Genomic DNA, 17,827 nt, shown 5'->3' with positions numbered 1-17,827 from the left:
TGAATATGTTGAGGTGATGTGTGCCACAAAATTTTGAAAGGAAAAAATGCAGACAAGCTCATTCGCATGGAACATAAAGACTCAATCACACCGGATCACTTGTGGAATTAATTTTGTTAATTCACACATATCTACATCATGATTACTCATCATTGCGAGAACCTTGATGGATTCACCCCAAAATAAAAGAACATTTTACGCAGCTACACATTTGTTGAATTTATTTAAGATATCCTTTATTTGTCCAACACTGGGGAAATTTACAGCGTTTTTGATCTGAGCTCTGCATTCATATGGTGGATGGGGAGCTCTAAAGCTGGACTTTGTGTCATTTTGGCTAGTGCTATGTATTTTGATTCAATTTCTATTTAGTAAATACAATTAACGTTCAATACAATTACAGTCAATAGAGCAGGGTAGGCTTAAACAAGCGCATTGAAGCCAAGATACGTAAATATTCTCAGTGGTTTTATAAACCAGGCAATACAATGTTGCTTGTATGCTAAAACTTGTCCCCCCCCCGCCCCCCCAGGAGAAAATAACCTGTGGCACAGCTGCACCAAGCTCAGATGACAGATGAAATGAAATGAATGAATTTTTGCTCTGCATTGTTTCTGATCTTTAAAGTTTTAAAAACATTTTATGTAATAAAAGTCACATTCAAAAACAAGCCAGATACAAATCTAAGTCCACATAAAGAACACGCCTAACTTGATAACAACATAACGCATCCAAAGTTTGTAACCCAATGGATTTGAACCCTGAAGCCCTTTTCACACTGCACTCAATCAGTGCGAAATGGTAACGCGACCCCAGTTGTTGATGTAGCAGCTTACGTGGGAGCAAAAGGGGAGACTTTTGCCACTAGTTTAGAATTTTGATCAATAGATTGTAGTGCTTTCATTGGTCTTCATTCAAGGATGCTCAATTTAATAAGGAGCAGCAGAAAAAAAATAAGCGAACGTTGTATCTTTATTCATGGCTCAATGAGAATTTGGGAGAGTTTAATCTCAGTTGCGAGCTTCAGTTCCACCAAAACCATCTCGAGTTACATTCCAGGCTGAGCAGGAGCAGTTTCTTCATCAACATGCCTGTATGTCATCTCTGGTGTGTCCCAAAGCCCGGGACATTGAGACGCCACATTTATTGAGGCTTACCCCATTGTCCGCATGCCATTATGTGTAATTAAGGCCTCGTGAATAGCACCAAATCACTCTGCGACTTCCCCCCTAATGGAGGTTCTTGTCTGATTCCACCGTTCTTCAACAGAACGCTGTGCTTTGCTAAGTGCAGTGTGAAAAGGACTTCTGGAATGTTCGGAGTGTTAAATCACAGACATTTCATTTCTCGAGCAGGTCAAGTACCTGCTTTGCCCTTTATTTCCTCTCTACTTTGCTGCAAGAGTCAACAATGCAGATAAAACCACTGCCAGGAAGAAGCATTCACACAGGGAATGTTAACCCATTTCAGATCTGTCATCAATAAAGAGATTCTCAGTCCTCCGGGTCATTGTAATCTGCCAATTGAGGCAACCGGACTTGTTTGTTGACGAGGTGTTACCTTTAACAACAGGGGAGCATTACAAGGGGGACACGCCCAACAAAGCATCAATCGGAACAATTTAGAAGTGAAGAATCCCGTTGCATTCAACAAACAAGAACAAGTGCCTTGATTCAATAGTTAAGACAAATGTCACATTAAAGTGTGTGTCAGTTATGGGAGTTAATTATAGTAAGTGCTTCAATGATTTTGTTGGACTGGGAGTCGAATATCAACCGTGGAAGATTAAAGATTTGATGGAAAAACAAAAACAAGACAAACAGTGGATTGGTGCTGTGGGACATTGGTGATGAGGGATGTTCCATTCTGTCATTCTGTGACTGAGCACTCACGTAACCCAGTGTGATCCGATTCTCAGACAGGCTGGCTTGAAAAACACCACAGCTGCAACCAGGTGAATGACTCCAACCCGTGTATTGTTTTCCTTTGATATTTCATTCTTTTGTCTTTGATTATGACCTTCGATTCCAAATGGCAAAGTCGAGCGCATTGGCAAGCTCAAGCCACTTTCCATTGCAGTGGCCGTACTCGCTTCAGAGCCATGACATCCACAGGCCCAAAGAGCCCTTCTCCCGTGCCAGTGGAAATAATTCAACATGAACTCAGTGGAAAGAGACTTACTTCCATATCCATTCGGCGCAAGCAAAGTCCACTTTTGTTTTTTTCCGTCTATGAGTTTCCATCTCACTCTCACCAACAGAAGCAGCGGAGTGTGTCTCCATGTAGTAAGCAGGTGGCTGAGGGCAGGGGCCAATCTACCACACTGGTAGAAGCCACCAGAGCATGAAAGAGCATCTGTGGAGCCTCAGGTAAGAATCAAATGCCTTTTTGGGCTGTACTTCCTTATATATATATATATATATATATATATATATATATATAGTAAAAAGTAAAAACAAAATTTTTTTTCACATGAAACATTCCAATTTTAACCTAACGAATGCTATAACAAATGCTTTACTGCAATGCTAAATTGTGATGTGAAGTGCAACACAATTTTATCTATTTACTTATTTTGCATGTTACACAACCGTAAAAGAAGTTAACCACTGTTATGAGTCAAGCATAAAGATAATGTTAAAAATGTGAGTCTGATTATGTTACGTAATACCTGGTGTTATTCTCCTCTCGTAACACCCCTTGTTGGGGCCGGTCGGTCCTTGTTATAAGCGTCAATAAGCCCCAAAGCCAAATAAATGCAAAATGCACGCATACAGTGCTAATCCATTGACTCCTCCTGATTTAAATTCTCGTGAGGGACTCTTAGTGTTTGTACAAGTTTCCATGGATTTCAGAGGCCTATTTTCCTCACAATGTTGGCCTCTGATGAGCCAATTTACCAGAAAGCCAGTGTGAAAGTTACTGCAGTCCTCCACAGTTCAGGTAACCTCTTGTCTGTTACCGATCAGACACATAAATTCACGCACACACATGCCTCAAGCAGTGACCTTGTACTAACAGCCAAAGTGTGAACAGAAAACAAGAGGTGTGAAAAGATAAAGCATGTCAGTTTGACATTCACTGAAGGCCAGCTGGGTCAGGGCCCTGATTTTGACATTATTTTGGGTCAGGAGACAGACAAAAGTGTCCTCAGTCCAACCTCTCCACTTTCACTGATGATAAATGGTGTGTTGCACTAATACATTTTTCTGCTGACATGACATCACCAGCATCATTGTTATTCATCCAGGTTGTACTTTCAAAGCATCAGATTTCCTATATTATGTTTTCAAAGAGTTCTCATCATAGTTCATCACAGGAATGTCAGCGCCTCAGGTATGCACTGCGCCTCACTGGGTTTTACACAAAGAATTAAGGACAATATTGGAAAATGAAACAAAAAATTGCCTCTTTGACTATGAATCTGCAACCAATAGAAAAAAAACGACTAATATTGTAGAAATGTTTACTCAGAATTATATCCCCGTCATCACGATGTATGTTTCGACTACGTTGCATTCGACCATCATCATCAAATAAAACTAAATATCTTCCAATATGCAATGGGAAAGAGCATCGCCTGGAACACATTTTGGTAGACAGGAAATAGTGGAGTAAATGCCAGTTTTTCCCAAATAAATTATGGACAAACATCAACTACGGCACGTTCAGATGCTATAAAGTCTTAGCCTGGCAGCATCTCAGGACAGGGCTAAGGTTTGATCAAGCAAACAAGCACATAAGCTTGATTTAATGACATATAGAGACAGCACAAGTCGAGCAGAGAAAACGACCCTAACTGAACAGCAAGACTACTTGCGGTGAATCACAAGAGATAATGGGAGGCATTTATGGAAGTTTGTAATCGATTGAATCTATATAATGAACAAAAGAATTTTCACGTCATCTTTGGTCATCGCCGGGGAGTTACCTCATGCAGGCAACATAGATTATAATAGATCAACATAGATCGTGGCAGCGAGGAAGGAGATTATTAAAATGAAGCAGTGTGTTCGTTTCTGTGGAAACACTTTGGATTTTGCAAGAAGAGATCATCCTGACAAGACGTTTACCTTTGCAAATAGCGAGTGAAATATAACAGGAACAGGACCATTTGTTGGGGTGTCTCGGCCGTTGCCGTGGCGTCAGAAACAGCAACAAACCTGAATTAATGAATCTGCGGTTGCTCCTGTACAAGGTAGTGTGAAAGACCAAAAAGCTGTTGCTAGCCTTATTTATTCTAAAACTCATTCATAAATCTCTTGCTCAGACAATTACTTATTATCATGGAGCACACAGAAAAGTGTCTTGCTGCCCGACCATGTAGACAAGCTAATATTTTTGAAAAATAATATGCAAGCCTTTGGAAAAAAAAATCCTGTTACATAGAGTTGTTCTTTATACAGAACAATCACAGGAGCAGGTTAATTTCATGTGAACATTTACAAATTTAATACTTATCCATATATACTTATCCGTATATATCCACAAAACAGAATATTGTTCAGATGTATGAAGCACTTTATCAAAAGGGTTTGTTTATATTGATGTTGCAATGTAAAACATCTTATTCTCAGATATAAAAATAAACCATTGTATTCTGATAATAAGGTAATCTAGTTAATAAGAAGTGAACTATCTTGTTCTGTTTCATTATGTTTAAGCTACAATATTAAGGGTTCTGGTATGTTTTTTTTAACATTTTGGAATCAGTCGAGCTGAGTTGGTTTTAAAATAAAATCTGATGAAATGGCATTTTATTGTGTTTATTTTCAGATGGAGACCTGGGTGTTGGGATCACTTCCAAGGTGGGGATGTAAGAGGGGGCAATGGCTGTGAGATACAACGTGAAAAGGGCTATCGAATGATGATCCGAAATATTTTAACTCATTCAGTACCAGCCAATTCTGGACCAAGTCTGAAAATACGTTTAAAAACGTCTTTGGGAGTGAATGAGTTCATTGCAGAAGCTAGAATAGTCCAATGAAAGATTTGCGGCTGATATAAACCACTACTGTAATTGACTGGGCGACATAATCAGATGAGAAGACCCCTTCTACCATTCCCAAAGTCTCAAACTACTTCAGATGAGGGAGAAGCAGTGGAATAAAAGACAGCTCGAAATCACTGCGTTGTGTCAGTCACGCATACATCCAGACGCTGCAGTCTGACAAGAAAAAAAAAAGTTCAAGCCACTCAGGAGGCAAAAAAATGGGCTGTAGTGAATCTTAGCACAGGTCATAAATGTTACAATGCACTTTTCTCATTGATACATTTGCTTTGAGAAGTCACTGGCTCACATGGGAGCAGACAGGCAGTCAAGAAAGCCACTTTAGCAATGATGACAGCCCTCTGTTTCGACTTCTTTTCATATTATCTGCTGATGAAGTGAAATAACATGTTTTGATAATGACAAATGTCAGTGTCAAGCAAAACCTTTAAGACATATCTGACAAATTTACAGTTCTTGCTATACAATGCAAAGTTGAGCTGTAACCTCACTCTTCCTCAATAATAAAATTGCACACGCCATTTGTCTTTTGTTCAATTTGCCAGTGAGTTGCCGCCAAATCAGATTCAAACACGATGACACGCACAGCCAAGGTGAAAACAGTCATAGCGACACGCTGTCTCACAAGCTCTCGTGGCAGTGCTTTAAGTGGAAACGCTCCCAACTGCGAAACAATCTTTCAGTCTAACTCAAAAGTCAATATTAGTGCAGTAAGACGGTAAGGTTAAATTTAGGAGCTCAATTTGTCTTGGGGACCTTGTCAAATCACAATAGCAAATAAAAAATTAAAAGGCCTCAAGCACTTATACTGCAGGCATCTTTTTCTTTCAAGTAAGGTTTAAAAACATCTTTGAGTGCCTGGCAACTAGAAATATATATTTTTTAAATTTATAAAACGGGTTTGTGTGATAAAAAGTAGAACACTCTCCTGAGGACAAAGTCGGAAAGCATTTCAATCATGAGTTGCCAGCTGGGAGCATCTTTTTGTTTCCACACTACGCAAAGCCCCGAAACAAAGAATGTTGATTGGTTTCCAGCTAAAATATCTCCTCAATGATAATCTCTGCTTGGTGCATTATATTTTGTATTCTTTGCTTGTGCATGCCAGATTTGCACATTTACTGTTTGCTGGCTCCTCAAGAACACCTTCGTGCCATTTCTGCACATGTCTCACTGCATGTCTCACGGCAGCAAAGCGTGCCGTCCTAAAGCCCAGACCCAGACATACAATGGTAAATATTTCTGACAGGTGCTGTCGTGATAATAAATAATGACATGAGGACCAGGTGATTCACAATATAACTTCTTTTTCATCAGCCCATCATCTTTGGCAAACACTGTATTTTTGTTTTGAATGACATAATCTCTCCACGTTTAAAAAAAGAATATATATACAGTATATATACTGTATATACACACACACACACACGCACACGCACATGCACACATGCACACACAAACATATTACGATAAAATGCGCAGACAGGTTTAAGGGATTGCACATGAATCAAGACATTAATCACTTGTTCCATGCGACCATTTAGTCATCTCAGCTCAATGCAGTTTCACAGTCATCAGGGAATGTGGGCAAGGAAGTTGCACGGCTAAGTAGACAACACGTTAATCGAAGAGTCACAAGAAAAACTAACCACCCCCCCCCCCCCCGAAAAATCACAAAGCAAAATCAGACACATTGGAGCCAAATTAGTAATTGACCAGTCTGTTGCCACAAATTACGTTTATGCTGAAACTCGGCAAGGAAACTGCTTTGGGTAAAACAAAAAGTCCCTCTTGTCATATTATCATATGAAGTGCTTGGACAAAGGATAATTATAATATTTGACAATTGTTCTGTAACTCAAGAGAAAACAATCTGATGAAGCGTATGAATGTTCTCTTTCCCCAATTCTGTTTCAGTCCTATTCAGATGTACTTTGTTTGGACTAAGTGCACGTGAAATCAAAAGTGAGTAAACCGGAGAAGAAGGGAGAACACGTTTACCTTATACAGAAGTATGACAATCTGTCGCAGTTTGAGCCTGTGCAAGACGCAGATGTCATAGAGCGCCGATAAGGCCAGCACAGTCACTCCTAGCTCCTTCCACAGCATGCTGCATGCAGCACAGCCCAGACTGCCAAGGAACCAAGGCACAAGCCGCAGTGGTCCAGCTTTGCCCTGCAGCTTACCGTAACGAATGTAACATAGCAGGGACAGCAAGAAGAACAAGGCAGCTCCTTCATCGGCTCGGCCCACGACACCCGCCACCGCCTCGGTGTGGATGGGGTGGGAGGCGAAGAGCAGGCCGGCTACAAGGCTCCATAAGCCTCCTCCAAGCAGCAGGTGAGCCAGCCGTGTAAAAAGGCCAGTCACCGCCCCGTGGAGGGCCACATTCACCAGGTGGTACCCCCAGGGATCCAGCCCACCAGCAGCATGATTGAGGCGGAAGGAGAGGGTGCAGAGGGGCCGGTAAGACTTGTGGCTGCCACTGTGTGTGAGCAAGGTGCCCCAGAAGTCATCATAGAAAATATTTGTCCAGGGTGTTTCTGAAAGCAGGTCCTGATTGGTCTTGATTGCGCGGCTGGAGAGAAACAGAGCGAGAGAGGGAGAGAAAAAAAATGTTTAAAATCAACTTTGTGCTAAAACAAGTGAGGTGGTCCACAACGGGGAATTTCATTTACATTAAATGCAGTGCTCAACCTTGACATGTATGTCAGTTCAATTAAAGTCAAACTGCTTCACTGCTAGTCAACTTGACTGGCCTGACGTGTTTCATTTATACCGTCCTGAAAACTGCTCAATGGATCTTCCTGTGGATTCTCCAAGGATGCACTGCAAACTAATGACAATCAAAAGAAATGAAGCATGTTCTCACCGCTGAGGGAGTGGGTCAGGAAGCTTTCACAAACATAAACTCACCAAGGCTGAACCTCAAATTCTAGACAACTTTTACCATTGCGGCCACAGCACTTATAGCAGTGCACTTTGGGATTTGGCAAGAGAGCCACACCCATGACCTCAAACAAATACAGTCACGCACGCAGTAGGGGAATGCCACAATGAGAGGAATCAGTTTTATAAGAAAAGATGATGTGGTGATGGTCAACAGTTATTTTCCTGCCAAATGCACAGGATTACATGTTTAAAAAGCTGCAATGGTGACATTACAGAATGATATACACAGTGGAAGGCAATTCGAAACAAAAGGGTAAACCCAAACATGTACTTTGAGCTGCTCTCAGCAGGCAAGGATGCTAAATAAGGAGCCAGTTTGACTTTTCTTCTCTTCGGGATGAACCTCTTTGACCTGACTGAACACTGGTACATCAGCCACAAGCTGTGTGAGAGTCAGTGGACTGGAAAGGGTGAGGGGCAGTCAGCAGGGGTCAGGGGATACGAACAGGAAGGCACATTTCGCCCAGCAGGAGTCCTTCCATGTTTATTCCATCGTCGCTGACCAACAGTGCGCTGTCTGACAGGTGACCTCTGCTTTGCTGGAACATGGCAGCACGGATGATTTCAAGGCCATAAGCATGAGCCTCCTCAAAGGAAAGATAGTGAGCTACAACTTATGATGAGAGGAGACAGATTGGACACGGCAAGTAAAAACAAGCCAAAAGCACGTGATCAGGCTTGTAACGTGCACCGGAGACCCTCACAATTAACAAAGTCATTTAGCTCAGAGAGCTGGGTGCAAAAAAAAAACTGGCGAAAAGGACACTTGGATCGCTCCTTTCAAGTATAACTGCTTCAAACAACAAAGTGGATGCAAAAAAGTGGTTAAGATTGCACGACTGTCTGTGTCCTATGTGTTGTGTTGTATTATTTTGTCATTTTATGTTAACTGTTCTTTTGATGGCGGCACAGGCACCCGCAGCGGCTCCTCTCCCTCCTGAGGGGGAAAAAAAATCATCTGTGCTGTATGTTGGCTGTATGTTGCACACATAGCACATTTGACAATAAAGTTGATTTGAACTTGAACTTGTACGTAGTTAATGCTCTCACGCCATTTAAGCCGTATACAAACAGATTCGTTACTATGCTCACAAACTATTCCCCAAAAAGGTGATTCAAGGAACTATCACTTTGAATGAATTGTGATGTTGTTAATAGCATTTTCTGGGAACACTTTTATTTTATAGACATTTTTCACAATAAAATGACATTTATATCAACTTGATGGATACTTAAGACACACAATCATGCAATCACACACATAAATAAAACAATCCTCCTCCGCCCAGGCGATCTTAAAGATCATCATATTGGGCACAAACGGCACTTCTTCTGGCCACATTACAATACCAGGTTTCTGAGAAGCTCGATGCGAAGCTGCATCAATTGCCATATCCATCAAAGCACACACACTCTTAAGTTAACCAAGTAGAAACAGCTACTTGATGATGGATCAAAGGGAAGTTAATACCACTGCGCTTCCCGATGTTGGAAAGGGGCGTAGAATTAGTCAGTAGAGATCGAATGTCGAGGTTCCAGCCTTCCACCAGAAGACATAAAAGCATGCAACTCCACTCGATGACTAATATATGCCAACATATTTTCTTCAGCCCATTTGTCAAGAAAAACCTTCATTTCGCTGCAAGATGCTCACATAAGAGACAGCACGCTTCAATGGCATCTTAAAGACTTTTCAGAGTCAACTGTGGTCTTTTTCCATTGCACAACACGGAGGAGCCACTGAGTTATGTATTGCTGCAAAACCTCACTGCATTTTCTGGCAACAAAGTAAAGACAAAAGCCCATGCCAGTCTGTCCAAGCCCAATTGTGTTTATAGCTTTGGCTTCCTCAGTCAGTTTGCATGAGGCACATTTCTTAGATTGGCTCTTTATACTATATTGCACTGGCCAGCACCTATGTCTGACATAACTAGAACAGAACATTGAGAAGAACACAGTTGTAACCTTGTAACCAACAGTAATATCTCTGATGGATGGAATATACGCGCAACACTTTGCAGTGTAACACAAATCCCTAAACAGCTAAGCGGGAATTGATCATCAGACCATGCTTTTCTACCCTAAAAAGGCCCGGTTGGTGAAAGCCATTGACTGGAAGAACTTCTCTGTGCACTTCAAACCATTTCCCAGCAAGGAACACATTCTTTGTCCAACAAAGTGGCTGTTCAGAGACACTCACAGGAAGAAGACCTCTAACGAGTGAAGAGCCAAGCAAAACATCACACAGTACATCCAACTTCCATCTTCATAAGTTGGTCATCCAAATGTGTCATTCCCTTGTTGCGTCCGGCATTCAACCCTGCAACATTACACCTGGATAGATGTTGTGCCTATATCTGTCACAGTCTTAGACAATCACATTAAATCAAAGTACAAAACACATTGGCACAAGCCAAAATTCGTACAGGTTGATATGAAGAATGATACGTGGAACAGGAAGTCCAGCTGCCTTTGAGACCTGCATGTACAAGTTACACTTAAGTACTGTCAAATGCAAAAGGACATCTATTTTCAGAAAAACACATCAACTATTATGCTATCACATACACCTTCTGTGTATGTGATCAGATGATTCTGATTCTGATTCTGAACTATTATGCTATCACATACACCTTCTGTGGTGGAAAATCGCACACAAAAGCATTGCACAGTAATTGAGATTGCTGTGGTAAACCTGCAAATGTTTCAAACATTTTCTCAGCTCATTATTTTGAGACAATGGCTCCATGACGTGACCAACAAAAACGCACACAAAGAGAAGCATCCAGACTGTTGTTCCAATCCTGACACTCTTTTTGCAATTACAACATGTCTACATAACTTTAACAACATTTAAACCAACGCTTCAAAAAAATTGTCTGAAAATTTGAACAAACTCATTTTGCCTTTGCAAAAATACTCGAAGAATTACTCGAAAAACATGATGAACTATAAGGATAATGACAAGACATGTGCAACCATAATGCACAGTTTTCCTCTGGTGGATTCAGTGATGGGCATAGCAATATATTATCCATCCAAATAGGATCATATATGAGATGGAGCCAATTCCTGCTGCTTTTGGGTGAAGTAGAAGGTGGACAAAGAACATCCTGGACTGGTTCTCAATAAATCACGTATAGACAAACAACTCTTTACACTCATCTTCCAACATGTGAGCACTTTTGTCTTTTCAGTTCATCCGGCATGCATATTTTGGGGATGCGAGATTTGAGGAATCCTGGAATCCCCAGGAGAAAACACATACAAAGGAACAGGTGAACAATCTTCATTTGTAAGCCTGTATGCACTTTGTGTTGCCCCCCGATGTTGCAACCCTTTTCCTTGCATGCATCTGTACTGTAAGAGAATGATGAATCTCAATATATATATATACATACACACACGCACACACGCATTGCGCTTCATCATTCCCTTACAGTATAGGTGAATATGCATGCCCATTATAATACTGCTCCTGCACAATATCACCACATCCGTAACTGTCATGATTCGGTTTAGGGACCAACAGGTGGCACTGTAGGGCTCCCCCGGCAGCTGCACACCTGTTGGTCATAGGTAATTAGGGCTTTAAAAGGACTCCCAGCCCGAATACTCAGTGTCGGGTCATTGTTGCTTTTTGCTGCTGTCATGTTTGTTGGTGGCTGTTGGTATGCTACTGTCGTGTTTGTTTCAGTCATGTTTTGGTCCTGTTTTTGTTATTGAGAGTTTTTAGTTTCTGCCATGGTTTTTGTTCGTTGTTTTGGATTTAATTTTCTGTGTTTTATCAAGGCACTTCTTCAAATACACACTGCTCCTCCATTCTGCTTGCTTTTTGGGGTCCACCACCACCTTGCAAAGTGACTGGCATGTTGTGACACACAAAATAGCCTTTCGCAACTATCCAGCATTCATTTTTGCTTGTTTTGAATCAGTTTGAGCAACTTTTGCTTTTTAAAAATATCTGCAACAATCATTTGGTGTAACGAGTCGGGCTGGAGCCCAAAACAATTGTGTATTGTTTATGAACTGAGCATTGAACTGTGACCACCATCTCACACAATTCGATACAGGTACACGTATTGTACTTTACTCTACTAGATGACAAAACTGGAAGATTCATGACCAAAACAGAAGGAACACTCCGTTTAAGATGCTCAATGTTAGCTTTAAAAGTGATGGAGTCAAAACTAATGTTGCCAGACCAAATCATGAAAGATAATATTGTCAGACAAGCTAAGCCAAAGAGAAAAGAACGTGCACAGGTTCTGTTCCAAATGAGTTTGGGCTCATGTTCAAAAGTGAATTTCTGTGCTGATTAAACAGTAACTGATAACTTGAGTGCCAAGAATGTTTGGCATATGAGAGCGGTAACATGTAGAAACCAATTAATGAACGTGGCAGAGGGCAAGTGAGAACACAATGAGGGACCAGTTGGGTGTTACATCAGTGGCAACAAAAATACACCACACTGAGACCTCCCGACCCCAAGACAAAATATATATAATAAAATAAAGAAATAAATTATCCAATAGTCAACAATAGTTTACATCTGTATTAAAAAAAGAGGGGGGAAAATAACTCGAGAGTAATAACGTGTTTTTAATTCACTTAGTGTTGAAATATTTTATTTTGTAATTAATCTGTCCACACCCTTACATGTGCAGAGATTCATTCCCTCATAGATATTTGCATTGCGCCTCTGGCACGATCACACAATGATGCACTCACGCACATTTCATGGCACAGTAGACACAAAAACACTGGGATACAGAGACACAAAGTCTGGGGCTGCTGCCCGGCATCCCCGAGCAGGCACTGGTACCATAAAGGACGGGCACGGCATGAATGCTGATCATTTGCCTAAAAGCTAGCCAGAAAAATCCAACCAACCAGTCTGGCAGAGCAGCATTTAATCTTGGAAGTCCAGCATTGCATCCCATGGTGCAGTGTTGCCTGGGACACAAAACATGATTGATGTCCAGCAGAGGCCTTAAATCCACTGCACTCTTTAAAAAAAGAAACATCAAAAAGTGATACAGACTTCTCTTGCATGACTACACTGTCCTTAAAACAACAATCACATTCCCTAAAATTAGATCCACTAAAATCTGCATTCATGAGACAACTTTTTCATTGCATTTGGTGACTTCACACACTGTTGCATATTTTCTGGAATGAAGGTAAAGATGAATATTAACATTATCCTTGATCGCAGTCCAAGGTTACATCGTTAAAAGGATAAATTAATAATTTATTTTCAGAAGTATCGCAATTTACAAATGATTTTAAATGTAGGACGCAATTGCAGTGGTGATCCGTGCACAGCGGAGGCGGGTGATATATACACTGATTATTACATCCAATAAATCAGTCATCAGCCCCATGCATGGCAAAGCAAAAGGGAGCACACATGCACAAACGAACCCACACGCGCACACCAACACACATTTTCAATGGCACTCCTGCAGGCCAATCTCACAAACACCTCCATCCTTTAAAGCAATTATGGAACAACAGCTGCACCCCCGGGCTCTGTAAGAAACCAGAACTGTTTGTCTGTTCAAAAGGTGAACTGGATATGAACACACTTAACTCTCAGGTCTCACAAGACCTCTGAGCCCGCCTCTCAAGTGGTTAACTTAAAGTATATCTAAGATCTACAGGTACTTAGAAAAGTACTCGTATAATTATGCCCTGCGATTGGGTGGCAGTTCAGGGTGTACACCGCCAAGTGCTGGGAGAGGCTCCAGCACATCCGCGAGCCTTGTGAGGATAAGCGGTTCAGGTAATGGATGGATTGATAATTAAATTTAGTTCAGGCTGCAAAGCTGATGCTTCAATAAAACCTGCAAATCATGGGCTGTTTTTAATTCCCTTCAAGGTTATAGAACCTGTCAATCAGTATGCTTATCTTCTACTACGCTGCAGGGAGTTGGAGCATATCTGACCTGACTTCAGTCAAAAGGCAGACTACAGTGACGTGGACTGACCACCAGTCAATCGCTGGGCACATTTCGAGACAACAAGCCTCTCACACTCACATTCTCAACACATTGAGACGGAATTGAACCTACGCTGCCAGCATGGAAGCCAACCGAGTGGGATATTACACAGACTAGGCAGAACAGTGATACCAAACATTCTTGGCTTTGCAGCCTTATAATCTTTTCTTTTGTCTGTGTTTCATTTTGTGGTTTGAGTAAGAGAAAAGAAAAAGTCAGAACTACGATGCACTTATTATATTTACCCAGATCTACAGGACAAGTAGACCCCAAAATACTCGCGGTTTGACAACCACGGATTCACAGATTTTTTTTCAATATTTACTTATATATATATATATATATATACTGTATATAATTTGGATGGGGGGCATTTTTCATGAAAAACGCTTGCTGGTGGTTTATGTGCTTGTTCAAGAATTTCGTGGGGTTAAAAAATATCTGTACTGTATATACTGAGATTCTTTTTCAGTGCATTTATAATAAACGTCAATTATATGCAGATTTTTGCAATTTTGTGGGCCATCTTAGTCCCTATCCCACGATCTTTGCGGGGTCCACTGTATATACTTTCCATATTCTATAAATGGATATATAATATCAAACACATACAGATCGATGTTCCATGTGGAAAAAGTCTGTGGGTTTGACGTGTTTACCCAAAATGGCCACTTTCTTTTCAAAACTTCCAACTCGCATTCACATACCAAACCATCGGCGTCAACAACTGCCTCTTAATTCTGAATTATTCGATGCAATGATACATTATGACTTACATGATTTTGCAGAGAACCTCAGAATAAATACCATGGAACATCGATTTAATGGATTTCAGATTTAACAAATTGAAGATTTAACCGACAGAGAATAAAGTCCACTGACAACGCCTCTTTGTCCAGTAAGTGTCAAAGTTAGTTCATTCCAGAACTGGTCACTGTTATTTACTGCGCAATCAACAGACAGAGACCGGTACACATATTTCCGAGTTGTGCCGCTGTCAGCACAGATACTAAGTACAGACGAGATCTCACTAAACACCTGCATCCAGACCCGCATCATTATTATATATATTTTTTGTTTGTGAAATCCTACCGAGTAATAAAGCGATAAAACATGACCTCCTTGGCAAACGTAACTAATTCAAATTTCTCAGTCTCAACTCGTTATTTTGAGCATTTAAATGGAAAATGAGAGCAAATAGAGGGATTATTAAATAAACCTCACGGACCAACATGAAGAATCTTTTTGTTCCCAGTGTGTTCTACCTTTATGTGTACCCTCAGTCTGACCCATGTCTAATGCTTTGGTAGTACTCCGGCTCTGTTAGAGGTGCCACTATAAACAATCAGCCCTCTCACAACAGGAGGGCTTTTTGTCTTGGTCTGACCTTTTCGGGTGCAAGGTAATAGATTTGTCTGATTTGTTCCTCCTCACGTATTTGGAACGCTTGTTTTTCTGATGGCTAGGGACATCAGTGTGAAGGAAGCATGTACTGCACTGTGTTTAAGCAACGTTTTCTTGCTGGCCCATCACTTCGTTGTTAATGTATACTGGTTTGACTGAACAATTCAACAGGCAACCCCCACAAGACGGAGGGAGGAGCAGGGTGGGATGGAATGTTCACACAAAGGGGCTACAAATAAGTGAATGGATTGCTTAGTCCAGCCTTTTTGTCATCCTTATTCCCAAAGCTTTTACCGTAAGACGACTGAAGGATGAGCCTAAATCACAGCACATCAGCAAAGAGGGCAATTTCTCACTGATGTTTCTTGTATGGGGGGCTGCTTAAGTGCCCGAAGAATATTTAAGAGTGCCAGTGGAGCGGAAAAGAGAAGACATCTTAAGTGCATGCGCCATCTTATATGTTCGACATTTGAAACATCATTTTAATGGCAATAATCCGCTTCGGTTTCAAGATGAAGAAGCTGTCTGGGGCAGAACAAAAATTGGGTGCCTGACTCCTAGCAGTTTATGATTTGGGGCTAATTTCTAAAAGCCTTGGGCAATCAGACATGAAACTCGGGCAACAACCAATAAAATGAAGGCCACCGTAAACAACACCGGACAACGCAAAATGGCTCTTGGAAAGCCTATTCCTTAGTCATCCCACCATTAGCTATATTAAGAGCAGATCTCCGTTAGCTTGCCCCTTGCCACCACAGAGCCTCCAGCAGAACACAGCATGAAAGCTTATTTAGTGAAATGGGACACGCATGCATATACAAAGAAGCATCGCATTAATGAATGGCAGCTTTCAAGGATGCAGCTCTGAGTGATCTTATTAGATACTATCACAACAGGCCAGTGTTCTTGTGTCACTCGAAAGCCTGGCTCACTCCTTTAAACATCCCCATTTGGGCTCCACTTCCAGCCCTTTAATTGAAGGCACATGTGGCCTGCCCGCCAATGAGTGTGTGGAGAGCTGCTGATGGACCTCTGGTTTTCCTTCAGGGCCTTCTGCGACAGACTGGACTAATGCACCACTGAGGCCCGATATTGCTGCCTCATTAACTCCTGCTTGCTCCGAGATACACCGGACTCATTTGAACTTAAGTCATGGTAAGGGCATAATGATAATATCGTGTTTATATTTCAAAGAGGGATGACGGATTGGTAAAATTAAAAAAAAGGCAAGCATTGCGATAAGACTGTACCAATATGAGACTGAAAGAAATCTGTCCAAAAAATGAAGATTGCTCACTGTTTGGAATAATATAAACTCAGTTCTGTTTATTGGAATCCTTCTGTGAATGCAGGGAATGCTCAGAACCTGTTTTCCCACAGGACCGGAATAAACACGAGATCCACAAGGAAGCCAAACAGCTTTTTCATGTTTTAAATGGGTTTTACTTCCCCTGAGGAACTAATTAGGATTTTTGCAAAGAAGACCATTTTTGCGTGTTGAATCTTACAGCAGCCAAGTCACACCATCTTATCTAAAGCAAATGATTTTCAACATTCACTATAAAATGTAGGATTACAAATTGACTGTGAATTACTCTCGTTGTGGCTAATTGAGTTTGGAGTTTTTTCTTTTTTTCACAATACCATCGCAAGATTCCATTCCCAAATCAATTCATCAATAAGTGTGATTTGATTTTTTTCTTTTTACTATAAACAGCAAATCATTGCCTAATGCTATTTATACAATAATTTTATGTTGATGAGTGTATATTTACTGCCCATCCCTTTGGTCTAAAAGTTCAATATCAACAGGATAAAGTGAAGTTTTTTTTTATTTTTGTGTGCTTACTACAGTTATCTATGGCTCTATGGTATCTCGATGTGGAAACAATTTGATTAAGCTTATATAAAAAAAGTCATAGGCAGCTATAAGAAATGTACAATACACCTCAAGATAAGACACTGGGAAATAGACACACTTTATGGGATCATGAGCGCGTAGCTATTTTAGAGTATGATTAGTGACAAACCTGTCAGAGATTACAAAAATTATGAAATGTATTTTAAAATTATTCAATTCTTGTCCCGGTCCAACGACTTCTTGGCATAGCATTTGGAAGAGTAATGATGAATCAACTTGCTGTGGCTGGCGGGTCAGATGGCTGGAAAAAGAAACCTCCTGTTCCATGCTCAAACAAAATTGGGCTTTTTCATTATCAACTGTTGCTTTGTGAGTCACAAAACTGTACTTTGTCAGATTGTGTTGTCGAGAAAAGGAAAATAATTTTTGCGATGAATGAGGATTGTAAAAGTTGTGCATAATTAGAGTTGTATTTCAGAGAACATTGTTGGCTAAAATATGATACAGTACTAAAAAAGGCTGGTTGAATACTTTGCAAGGCTCACACACAAATTACCAGTAGGTCTGTAGTAGAAAAAGCACATGTGTTTTGTT

General features: G+C 40.8%; 1 protein-coding gene across 4 annotated transcripts in view; it reads right to left on the bottom strand.

Moving 5' to 3' along the window:
• tmtc2b (transmembrane O-mannosyltransferase targeting cadherins 2b) overlaps positions 1–17,827 on the bottom strand; it is a 129,718-nt gene that overhangs the window by 86,778 nt on the left and 25,113 nt on the right. For 3 of the 4 annotated variants that reach the window (XM_052061662.1, XM_052061663.1, XM_052061661.1), the window contains exon 2: positions 7,013–7,589. The exons of the other annotated variant lie outside the window; for it this stretch is intronic. In XM_052061662.1, the coding sequence (XP_051917622.1) occupies positions 7,013–7,589 (577 nt within the window). The remainder of the gene's footprint in view (positions 1–7,012; positions 7,590–17,827) is intronic. 4 annotated transcript variants of the gene reach the window in all.

The sequence above is a fragment of the Hippocampus zosterae genome, chromosome 3, assembly GCF_025434085.1.
Source record: "Hippocampus zosterae strain Florida chromosome 3, ASM2543408v3, whole genome shotgun sequence".
Classification (NCBI taxonomy): domain Eukaryota; kingdom Metazoa; phylum Chordata; class Actinopteri; order Syngnathiformes; family Syngnathidae; genus Hippocampus; species Hippocampus zosterae.
The sequence above is the reverse complement of the archived record's forward strand: the minus strand, read 5'-3'. Positions and strand labels throughout refer to the sequence as shown.